The 12,290-nt window shown below is 40.2% G+C and overlaps 1 protein-coding gene across 4 annotated transcripts in view; it reads left to right on the top strand.

The window, feature by feature from the left end:
- The window catches only part of LOC124787939 (alanine aminotransferase 1-like), a 56,169-nt gene that overhangs the window by 12,341 nt on the left and 31,538 nt on the right, over window positions 1-12,290 (top strand). For 2 of the 4 annotated variants that reach the window (XM_047254933.1, XM_047254934.1), the window contains exons 2-6: window positions 10,874-10,963; window positions 11,084-11,192; window positions 11,313-11,443; window positions 11,639-11,752; window positions 11,891-12,020. In XM_047254933.1, the coding sequence (XP_047110889.1) occupies window positions 10,874-10,963; window positions 11,084-11,192; window positions 11,313-11,443; window positions 11,639-11,752; window positions 11,891-12,020 (574 nt within the window). The remainder of the gene's footprint in view (window positions 1-10,873; window positions 10,964-11,083; window positions 11,193-11,312; window positions 11,444-11,638; window positions 11,753-11,890; window positions 12,021-12,290) is intronic. The other 2 variants (XM_047254935.1, XM_047254936.1) reach the window with 1 other exon arrangement.

Below are 12,290 nucleotides of genomic sequence, written 5' to 3' on the forward strand. Positions count from 1 at the left end.
ACATGCAGTCTCAAGGTCTCACCACGATACCTCACAGCAGGTGAACCTTGCCGATTCACCCGCACAATTTCATAAAGAAGCGTTAGAGTGGTTAACGTAATCCCTGCCCACACCATTAGGGATCCCTGTCGATATTGGTCTCCCTCCATAATCTTTGGGTCCCAAACTCGTGCTCCACGTGCCTTCCAGATACGAATCCATCGAGAATCACTCTCCATACCAAATCGCCACTCATCTGTAAAGAGAACATTGGCCCTCTTTTTGACCGTCCAGGTAGCATGTTGATGACTCCACTGTAGACATTCCCGCCTGTGAAGAAGCGTTGGAGGTAAACAATACAGCAGGTCTCTGCCAAAGCCTCCTGTACACCATTTGCCTCGGTACAACTTACACACTACTTAACCTAAATTATCCTAAGGACAAACAAACACACCCATACCCGTGGTAGAACTCGAACCTCCACCGGGACCAGCCGCACAGTCCACAACTGCAGCGCATTAGACCAACACGTCCAATGGGTGCTGCGAGATCAGATGCCAGTTGCAGTCCAATACTAAGACCGTATGTAGTGCCCGTACAGCCAAATAACGGTCCTCTCTTTTTGATGTCACACGTGGTCGGTTCTGCCCTGGTCTTTGGGACACAGTTTCGATCTCTATAATCTGTCGCAACATCCGAGAAACAACAGAACGATTCACATTTAGCCATCGGGCCACATCAGTTTGCAACTGTCCTGCTTCCATTCTTCCTACGGCTCTCTGTGCACACTGCACCGTCTGTGACAGTGCACACAGCGATTGTAGCAAACACTACTCAGTTTGACAGGTGCCCTGACGTCATTGTTGGCATGGTTGTCCGTTGAATACCATCTTCCTTGCAGAAGATCCTAGGGACATCTGTTGACAGTTTGTATGACTGTATCGTGATAGACACAGGACGGGGAAACAGCGGTTTGTTGCGTTAATTTCGGACACCAGTGTATATTAATAATTTCGTGCAGAGTGTCAGACGTGGAGAAAGAATACTGTTTGCTTATGACAGCAGCACTGTGATCACAGGTAAAACTCCAACACACTTGACAGAAAAGGCTAATTCAATCCTCAAAGATGTCTACAACCGGTCATTGAAAAATAAAGTAACATTTAATGGCAAGGAAACTAATTGTAGGCTATATACTTCCAGTTGAATAAAAGACAGAATGATGCTCGATCAAAACTTAATGATGATTTATTAGAACGTGTAATGCAAACCAAATTCTTGGGGTTGACTGCAGACTGGCAGCTGAAATGGACAGAACATGTAAAGACTTTGGCAAGAGATTATCCAAAGCATGTTATGCGCTGCGAATACCTCCACCGGTGTGCAATATTTCATGCCACAAAGTGTCCTGTTTTCGAAAGGTGCACTTAATCCACAGTTATGATATATTTTGGGGAAAAAGTACTGGCAACATACAGACTGTCTTCAAGGCATACAAAAGAGTTGTAAGTAACAAACATTAAAAATAAGGACCCCAGTACTGATTTATTCAAAAAGTTGGAAATTCTGGCACTCCCATGCGAATACATCTTCCAGACTGTAAGGTACATAATAAAAGAATATTCACCAGTATACCGAAACAAGATCCAGTCATTACTTATGCCTAAACAAGTCAAAACACAGAATAGTATGCTATATAACGGTCTAAAAATGTACAACAGGCTACCACGGAAAAATGAAGTTGTAAATGAACTTCATACTTTTAGCCAAAGACTAAAAACAAACATTGTACAACTGAGATAAAGGGCCGGTTCTTCCAAAGCTCGTAATTGTCCCCCATCATGACTTGAACTTTGAAATTTGGCTCAAAGACGCCTGCAACTTTCCTCTACAACAATGCAAAAACGTGGCTCCCTGTGACGTCCCCATCTGACTCAGTGATACTTCAAACAGCATGGTGCCCGCACATGCGAAAAAGAGCTAGAGCTCAGAAGTTCATGATAGCTGTGAGGTAGGTTAATGATGCCACATTGGCGCCAAATTTCACCAGGTGATGCCCAACACCACCGTGGATTGTCGCACAGTGGGAAGGTTGTCACACCTACTCTTACCCATATTTCACCCCTTCTTTCGATGCCTCTACGATGGAGGCAGTGTTGAAATCAAGCGGTCTTTTATGGGTGACCGAGAAAAAACATTCAGACACAGCGCCGCTCACTATCGAAACGGAAAGACCTCACAGGGTGGCATAAAGTGCGTCAACGGAACAGTCCTTCTCCTTTGGGTATTTATTCCCACACATTTCGCAGTCTAAAACAAAAGTTCTCAGTGCGATGAGAAGCAGGACGATGTTCTTGACAACTTTTGACATTGGTGACACTCCCCAGATGACCCAGTCTTACTCTAAGGACATGGTGGGCTAGCAACCCCACTGGACCTGATCTGACCCCCTTAGAGTGCAGTGCAAACGCTATTTTTGCTCTGGCGTACAAGATGGAATCGCCAGGGACTGTCCAAAACCATTCTATGAAATTTGAACGTGATGCCCTGCATCAAAGGATGCTTATGCTTTTTCATCCCTACTGTTTCACATCCTCTTGTAACATGATCGCAAGGGGGGCCGGAGATGAAATCGTAAAGGATTCTCTCTAAGCTTACCCAGTTCGGCAACACCCTCAATGCCACCTGCCGAATGTTTTTGGGCACCTTAAAATACAGGACTATTCTTTCTTGGGATCGATCGAAGAGAGGATACAGAACAAAAAAGATCTAATGAACTTATGTTCAGAAATGTATGGTTTCCATACTAGAGACAATTTATTCAATCATACATTATTACAGAGAGTGCGGTCTAATATGCGCTGTACCACATAGCCACAGTTACAGTATATATTGATAAGGGTTTCCATGTGCCTCAAACATATTTGTATGCGCCGTAGCATGTTTTGTCTCACACATTCACATCAGGCAGGCTGCTTCTGAACAGTGCCAAAGGCAGCATCAATATGCTGTCCCAGTGTCTCCACATCTAGAATGGGATCTGCATACACAATACTTTTGAGATGGGCCCATAACTAGAAATCGCACAGGTTGGGATCCAGGGAATGAGCAGGCTATGCAACTGGACTCCCTCATCTGATCTATTGACCACAGAATACATGACTGAGATGCATATGGACACTAATGGATGATTGGGTTGGAGCACCACAATGTAGCAGTCACATAACCCTACGAATTATCAATGTCACTTCTTCCAGCAGGGGAGACAAAGTCACCTGCAAGAAAAGCCAATAGTTCCGGCCTGTTAGGTGATGTGGAAGGAAGACTCGTCCCAAAATATAGTCGCCAATTAACTTGGCCCACATATTCCAGCTGTACCAATGCTGATGATTCGCTGTCAACATACCATTGGGGTTCTGCATACTATCCCACAGATACCACTCTGTGTAAAGATAGCCTCATGTGTGAATACAATGGATGACAGAGATACCGGAATTGTGGTTGCCTGGTGAAGAAACCAGTGACAAAACTGCTCCTCATGTGGAAAGTCTGTCACTAATAAGACCTGCACACTCTGTAAGTGATAAGGGTAGTAACAATTATGATGGAGAATTCCAGACAGTTGTCTGGCTTAACCTGCACTGTTGGGCCAACTGCCTAATACTGACTCTGTGGTTGCCTTCCACACTGTTAATCATATTTTCCTCCAAGTCTGGTGTCCAAACATTTCGAGTACGTCCTTCATGGTTTCCTGCTTCCTGAAATGACCTACTATCAGATGAATCGCGAAACACAGTTGCAAACATTGAATTCTGTGGTTGTTGTCGGCAGGGATAGATCTCCTGATACAACCCTGCTGCCTGCCGCCCATTACCATTTCCCTTTCCATAATGGAAAGCCCTGGATTCGAATATGGAACCATTGTCTACAATACTCTATCACATCCACTACAAGGTGAGTCAGCAAGAGAAGTGAATCGGACACAACATTAGCAATTACTGTGGCAGCAGAGGGCGCTAGGGCATGATGTAGGAGGAAGAGTACTATCATCTAGGAGGAAACCATGGATACTGTGACTGTGGGTCCATGGTGCAGGGTGTACTGGACCACAGTCTCTGTAATGAAGTATGATTTAATGAATGATCCCTAGCATGGAAACCACGCATTTCCAGACTTAAGTCCATTAGACCTTTTTTGTTCTGTTTGCTCTCATAAATCAATGCGCAGAGATTGTACACATGGAAATAATCACCCATTATATCTGTAAAGAGAGAAAATGTAAGGCTGGCCACTGTGGTCAAGCGGTTCTAGGTGCTTCAGTCTGGAACCACGTGCCTGCTATGGTTGCAGGTTCGAATCCTGCCTCGGTCATGGATGTGTGTGATGTCCTTAGGTTAGTTAGGTTTAAGTAGTTCTAAGTCTAGGGGACTGATGACCTCAGATGTTAAGTCTCATAGTGCTTAGAGCCATTTGAACCATTTTTGAACATGTGTTGGAGTCCTACATACCTGCACGCAAGTTACGCTTCTGGTTTAGCCCCTGCTAGCATACATGCAGAATTGGTGGAGTGTCTGGAGTGACTAGGCAGCTGCCTGTCTGTAGGCACTAAGGAGTATGTTGCGCGTCATTTCAGTACATGTATATTTTTAAGGTTGTCAACAAAGGTAGGTGAGTAGCACCAAAGGAGTTGCTGAACTGGGTAGCCTTAGAGAGACACTTTGCAGTTTTATTCACACATGTGTCAATTTGCTGCCCCCCTCTCACAATCACGCCACAGGAGGGTGTGCAAAACAGATGGTTGAAAAAGAATAAGCGCTATTTCCTGCGGTGGATCATGTTGATATTTTGTTGAATGGTTTTGAATGGTCCCCAATGGTACCACGCTGTACAACAGAGCAAAAAGTGCAGTCTCACTACAGTCCAAAGGAGTGCGTTCACATTTAGTGGGATAGCACACCAACAATATCCTTACTAGAGGGTTGAATTGTCTGGGGTTGTCATCAGTGACAAAGTTTGTCAAGAATGTTGTTCTGCTTCTCGTCGCATTGTGAACTGTCATTCTCCACAGTGAAATGTGTGGGAATCAATACATGAAGGAAAGCGGTGGTTTTACTGGCAACCTTTATGTCATCCCCTGAGGCCTGTTCATGTCGATTGTGAGTGGCAGTGTGTCTGAAATGTTTTCCTTGGCCACCCATAAAAAACAGCATGATTTCAACTTTGGGTGTCGCTGTTCTGAGCTCTATCACAGAGATGTCAAAAAAAGGGGTGAAATTTGGGTAAGAGTAGGCGTGACGGCCTCCCCATCATGTGACACATCCACGGCAGAATTGCGATGAAATCTGGTGCTAATGTTAACTTATTGAGCCACCTTACACCTCGTATGAACTTCTGAACTGTGGCTTTTTTTTTTCTTTCCATGTGTCAACACCTTGCCAGTTGATGTGTCACCAAGCCCACTGGTATTGTAGGGAGCAATGCTTTTGCACCATTACTGTGGAAGGTTGTAGGCACCTTTAAGCAATGGCCTTGCCGCAGTGGATACACCGGTTCCCGTCAGATCACTGATGTTAAGTGCTGTCAGGAGTGGCCGGTACTTGGATGGGTGACCATCCAGGCCGCCATGTGCTGTTGCCATTTTTTGGGGTGCACTCAGCCTCATGATGCCAACTGAGGAGCTACTCGACCGAATAGTAGCGGCTCCGGTCAAAGAAAACCATCATAACGACTGCATCATCGTCTGTGAATGACATGGCGGTCAGATGGTCCAGATGGGCCACTTGTGGCCTGAAGACGGAGTGCTTTTGTGGGCACCTTTGAGCCAAATTTTATAGATCTACATACTAATGGGACACAATTTATGGGGTTTCAAAAAGTGGCCCTTTACTTGTGTTATCCAATGTATTTATAAAGTAAAAGCTTTTCTGCTGTAAATGAGTATTATAAATAATTATAGATAATGACTTAACATTTATGAATACACAATGTATGAACCAACAGCATATGATCCATCTATAGTTACTGTAAAACTAATTATAAGAACTATAAAAACTGTATGAATCCATGTATGTTTATGTTTGCAACACTTGCAGTTCTCTTGCAGGCATGTTGAAATTTGCTTTTTTCACCAAATCTCATGGGATTCATCTCACTAACCTGCTAATGCAGTTTTTATTGCGATGAAATACTGAAACATTATTTATTAAAAAAGCAACAGATAAATGTCTAATTTCTCCACCTACATTGCTGTGAATCCACACTGATTCCCATTTCATCAGCTATCGTTGGCCTTAAAAACTACATTATTCTATTAAAAAAAATCTGCATTTACTTGGATATTGCAGTAGATAATGAACTTTCACCTGTTAACCCATTCATATAGGAACAGCTTTTAAAACAACTTCCATTGCTGTTCTAAGTAGAATGGGATTAGACTATTGATGTATACTAATAAATCAAGCAAGCAAATTTGTGTGTTCTCTTTGTCATGGTAGCTTGCAATTATAAGTTAATAGTGTGTTTGTAGCGTCTCAGTCATTTCTGTGATTTTAGAAGACTGCTGTAATTTTATTTGATATTTAACCCCTAGTGGACAGCGTATATTGAAATAAATTTGTAACAGTCCTCAAAAAAGTTTTATAGATGTAGCCTATTTACACACACGTCATTAAATAGACCCCTGTTTGATATGTCAGAGGAATGCAATATTGCAAATGGGGCTTCTGATTAGAAATTATAAGATATCAACCTTTCCTACCCTCACAGCATGGAAGTGGCACCCCATATGCCATTGCATATCAAGGGCCATTGAGTAGCATGTTGTTAATTACAATTGCGTACCCATTTCTATTCCTCTTATTATAGCACCATCTATGGTAAAACAAAGAAAATGTTTCAGACAAAATGTATGTAGATTTTGTCATAGAATCACAATCTGCTATAAAATGGGGGTTCCTACTGAAGATTTCAAAGTTGACCCTCATCACCCGCGCATGTAGTAGGGTAGAAGGTCGAATGGGGTATGATTGGATGTCACCCTCTGAGACAAACAAATTGGAATTATAACTTTTTTTGTTCAAATGTGTAGCTTTCGAGATACTTCAATGCCTTTAGTTAAAATGAACATCCTATACCAGTTAAGAATAATGACTTTTTTTTATATTAAGATGTGACACAATGTGGAGAAGTTCACAACTTGTGAGATGAGTGTATGAACATTATCTGCCTCAACTAGTCCTCCAGCTACACACGTATTTTGTGCCATGCATGTATGACAGTAAAATTGAGACACACATATCACATATCCTTAAATATATCACGGAAATGCTTTCCCTGAATTGTTAGTAGTTCTCACAATAGACCAGAAATTGTTGAAGTATTCATTTCATAACAATAAATGAACCAACTGACAGCACAACACAATTATTGTGACTATGTAATAGTTACCACTCTGCAATAGGGCCCACACTGTATACTAATAATAATATTTATCATTATTAGTGGCAGTGGTCAAACACAAAGCATTGGCAGTTTGAAGTCTTCCAAATTCAGCCAGTTCAGAAGTAAAGGGTCCAACAATTAGGTGATTTACAAAATCCAGCAAAAACAAATTCAAAGAATTAGAACAGTGACTGTGCCAAGTTTGTACATGTATGAGACTATACTTCTGCTAATGGTAAATTGCACAGCACTTGTAAATAGGGACTTAAATGAGCCCAACACAAGAACTAGAGATGGCTACCATATCTACAGCAAATGATTGAAAATGACATATAGGGACCCAACAAATGCAGGAAGCTTATTTTGTAAAAGGCTGCCACTTAGCATAAAGAGCCTAAAGGAAGAGAGCACCTTCAAAAGAAAACTGAAGGAACATCTCATCTCTGGATGTTGGTGTAAGGTAAGGAGCACTTCTAGGCAAATCCATAGAACAAATGTAAAGTTGGAAGTGGAGTAAAACACTTTATTTTTCATGTGGAAACAAATTTCTGGAAACAGGAAAATGGAAAATTAAGTGAATGCTGAAAACACAGGAGAAAACATAGACTACATGTACTGGTACAATTATGATTTAAATGAATTTTCACTCCGTGTATATGTCAAATTTTTTTCTGTAGCACAGTCAACAAAAAATTAGTTTTCATTTTGTCTAAACACTTTAGTATTTTCAGCAATAGGGCAAAAATATATCATTTTATAGAATTTCCTTAAACATGCAACTCTGTTGCATAAATTAATGTAGGCCACTAGCATGTTTCATCATTGTGTGTTACTGTTGATCATCAATAAAAGTTAATTACAAAAAAAATTGTTTTTATATGTCAATGAATAATTTCTAAGAAATTTGTTCTATTCTGTATAACACTGTAAACATGACATGTCTAACACCATGGTAAAACAAAATCTGTGGGAATGTATTGTGCACAGATTTTAATTTGGTCCATTTTAAATGTGGGTGCATGGTAAAGGTGAAGAAAATGTTGCTAGGCAGAGGAATGGCGCAGAGGAAGCATATTTTATAACAAGAATTTACCATCAATGTGGATAGTTATCATTGTTTTCTGAGAAGGATCTGTAGGTGATACACTGAGAAATGCATCATCATTCTATAAACAAAAGTCGTTAGAAATAAGCAGTACCCTCATTGGCTCATTACTTGGTGGTTTAGCAAAATGCCTGTAAAAACTAAATCTCATTTAGCTTTTGTTATTTTAAAAATGTAAATGTTCACAGAGAATTCTTTTTCATTCTATAGTTAGACACTAAAGTTGATGATGGTATGGGGGGAGGAGGGGGGGGGGGGGATATTGCCTAATATCTGATTACATTCTGGGGTAATGGCCTCAGAAAGGTTGTGAACCAACAAACTAAACTACAGCAGCGATCTGGGATAGCCTAAGAACCCAGGCGGGAGGTGTCATTAGTGCCAACACGAGCTACAATTTGCAGCTGAATGAACCTGATTAGTGGATTCTGTACCCACTTACATTTCTCAGAAACAATCGGAAAGCTAGTTGTGAGATAATGGGATGAAGCCAGGTGTAGATAGGTATGGAAGAGGCTAACTATGGAATGTGTGCATTGTACAACTCCATTTTATTCCCTGGGTGGTTGTAATAGGAGCAATGTCCCCATGGAGTTATGCCGGTAATGGAGTTTGAACTCTGTAGTTTTTTTCTTGCTAAAGTTACAAGTAGATTTCTCCTTTGTATGAAGGAACATCAACTGTAAACAAGAGTAAGAACCATTCAAATGAGCATAACTATAGTCATGATGGGCCCTGGGGAGAAGACTGTGGGAACTTCACCTCTGAGCAACAATATGTTTTGTGAAATTATCTTTGTCAAGCATTATCTCTTAGTTGAAGTGTATAGTTGGAGACTTACATGAGTCTGTTCTTTGCTTTTCAAGTGCATTAATCTATTGTGTACACGCTCAGCAGTATCAAAAACAAAATACTGCCAACCATTTCCCAAATTAATGTGTGTGTCTTTCCTGGTACAACCTACCTGAAAGTCCCCCAGTGGTGACTCACAACAGACACTCAAGCCATTTTTAGCAAAGTTCCCTCAAAATCACCTGATTTTATTTGACTACATTTCATCATCCATGTTTTGCTCTTGTTGATGTTCGTTGTACACCCTCCTTTCAACACCCATCTGAGTCGCTATCAGGTGCCATCATTGTGTATGCAAACCGCGGGCTGTTATTAACGAGAATTACATGACCTGAGCATAGACATTTACTGCCACATAGCACCTTAAACCTACCAACAAAAAGTCAGATACCTGATGTGCAGAATGAGTGATATATTTTGTTCCAAAGATGAACAAATAAGCTATCAAGCAGGTGGTCATAATGTTTTGGCTCATCAGTGTAACTGTAACTTTAAGTGGAGATCTGCCCCCTGTTTTGCAGATGTCTAATGGTTTTGGCAACAAGAGAAGTGGTTCAAAACTGTATTGCGAACTTAACACTTCTCTTACTACAATTGACTTACTTGAAATGTTTAGAAGATCCCCTTCTCTAGATACCCGGCTGTGTCAATCTCCACAATTTCTTCTCTGAAGAAATAATGCTGGTTAGAGGAACTAAAAAAGATTCTCTCTTTCTTGAAATAACTTGGTACCCTCTTAATACTTTCAGTTCAGTTCAGGTATATTTTCATTTCCACAAGTTTTACATAAGCATACAAACCCTTGCAAGTCAACTGCATTGTTAACCATCAGATACTATTAAATATGTGGGTTTAATAACCACCAGAAATTCAAAGACAGTTCTTGCTTCTAGCAAGTCTACCATCAAGATTAAGTAAGAGTCACTAGACAAAACATGTTTCAATTGTCTATAACAGTTACAATTATTCGACCACCAAGGAATAACATGTAATTACTCCTTGTACTCTCCATTCAGGTTCTATGGCGTGCATGGCAAACACCTAGCAGTGTCACTCGTCTGATGCAGCTCCTGTTCTCCCATGACCAACATCCATCCTGCACACACAGACAGGTGTTGCACAGTAAATAGACTCTCTCTCACACTTATCTTTAAAATATCATGTGTTTGAGGCAGCAGAAGGTTGAGTAGTTCCAGAATTTACGTGGAAATTCTTGAATCACTACAGATGACATGCCGAGTGCTGCACAGATTTGAAAATTATGTTTGGTCAGTTATAACTCTTTGGCTGGAGAATTTATTGTGTTTAATTGTGAGTGCCTCACCCATGATTAGTTTAATGTTACACTGGCTGTGTGACAAATGACTGAAATCTAAACAGTTTACTGCATTTTTTTGTGTCTCTTTCGCTCAAGGCGTGTAAAGGCTACATGTGTTGTTAGTGTAAAAAGAGTTCTTGTTTTTAATTAACTTCTTACTGTTTGGTTGCTTTGCCTAGGGTGTCAAGAAACCATTTACAGAAGTTATTAAAGCAAACATCGGTGACTGCCATGCCATGGGACAAGTGCCTATTACATTTATTAGACAGGTGATTTTAGTACATATAATCAGAAATTTCAAAATGAATTTCTCTTGAAAATTGTATTTCATATTTTATACATATGATAATACATATATACTGTTCATTTTACTGTAGTATTTATTTCAGGTGCTTGCTCTGGTTTCATATCCAATGTTACTAGATGACCCAATGTTTCCCAATGATGTGAAACATCAAGCCAAAGAGATCCTGGCTAGTTGTCCAGGTGGCAGTGTTGGTTTGTATGACTGCACTACTGAATTATTTACTCCAACCATTTAAGCTATTCAGTTCACTGTCTTACAGCACACCACTGCCACATCAGTATTTTTCAAAAGTACTTCGAAAAATTTTCTAGGATCATATTCTGAAACTGCTGGAAATGAAGTGATTCGTAGACATGTAGCAGAATTTATAGAAAAGAGAGATGGTGCCCCAAGTTCTTGGGAGGACATTGTGTTGACATCTGGTGCAACTGTAGGCATAAAGGTAACAATCTGCTATTTGTGGTGTCATTAAATTATTACAGAGTTTGATAGCACACACAAGTGCCCATGCTCCATGCCCACACCCACCACGTACAATGACTACCCTTCCCTCTCAAAACCCACACACACATATTTGTTGATAAACAAGAACTGAAAGGTGGAAAATATTTTATTATGAATGTTATTAATGTTCCAGGTAGTGCTGAAGTTGCTAATTGGAGAAATAAATGGGAAAAAACCTGGTGTTATGATTCCAATTCCCCAGTATCCTATATACTCTGCTACTCTTTCAGAATTTAACATGGTGCAGGTCAGAGCATTTACTTTTGTCTTGTTGTTCCATAATCTCTCAGTGTGGGTGTTTTGTATTTGGTAAGCTATACACAAATTACTTGTGCAAATAACAGCATTTGCAATTATTTTTTTTTTTTTTTTTTTTTTTTTTTAGATACCATATTATCTGGACGAAGAAAGATGCTGGGGCTTGGATGTAACTGAGCTGCAACATGCCATAGGTGAAGCTAAAAAAGTATGTAATCCTCGTGCTATAGTCATTATAAATCCTGGAAACCCGACAGGTAATGATAAAGCTACTGGCAGCTCATGAAAAATTTTACACATGTGCTACAATATTACAAATATAAACAGATTTATAAAAAGTATATTAAAATAAGAAGTAGTACTTATTCAGCGATGAAAAATGAAGTCCATACATTGCCATTTTCTGCTGCAGACTTTATCTATAACTTTAGAGTTGTACTCTCAACATTGGTTATCATTTTTTTTTTTTCAATGGAGAGCATTGGCAGGGCATTAAGTCACTGCTCTGACATGGTATTCTGAAGAAA

The sequence above is a fragment of the Schistocerca piceifrons genome, chromosome 3, assembly GCF_021461385.2.
Source record: "Schistocerca piceifrons isolate TAMUIC-IGC-003096 chromosome 3, iqSchPice1.1, whole genome shotgun sequence".
NCBI classification, from domain to species: Eukaryota; Metazoa; Arthropoda; class Insecta; order Orthoptera; family Acrididae; genus Schistocerca; species Schistocerca piceifrons.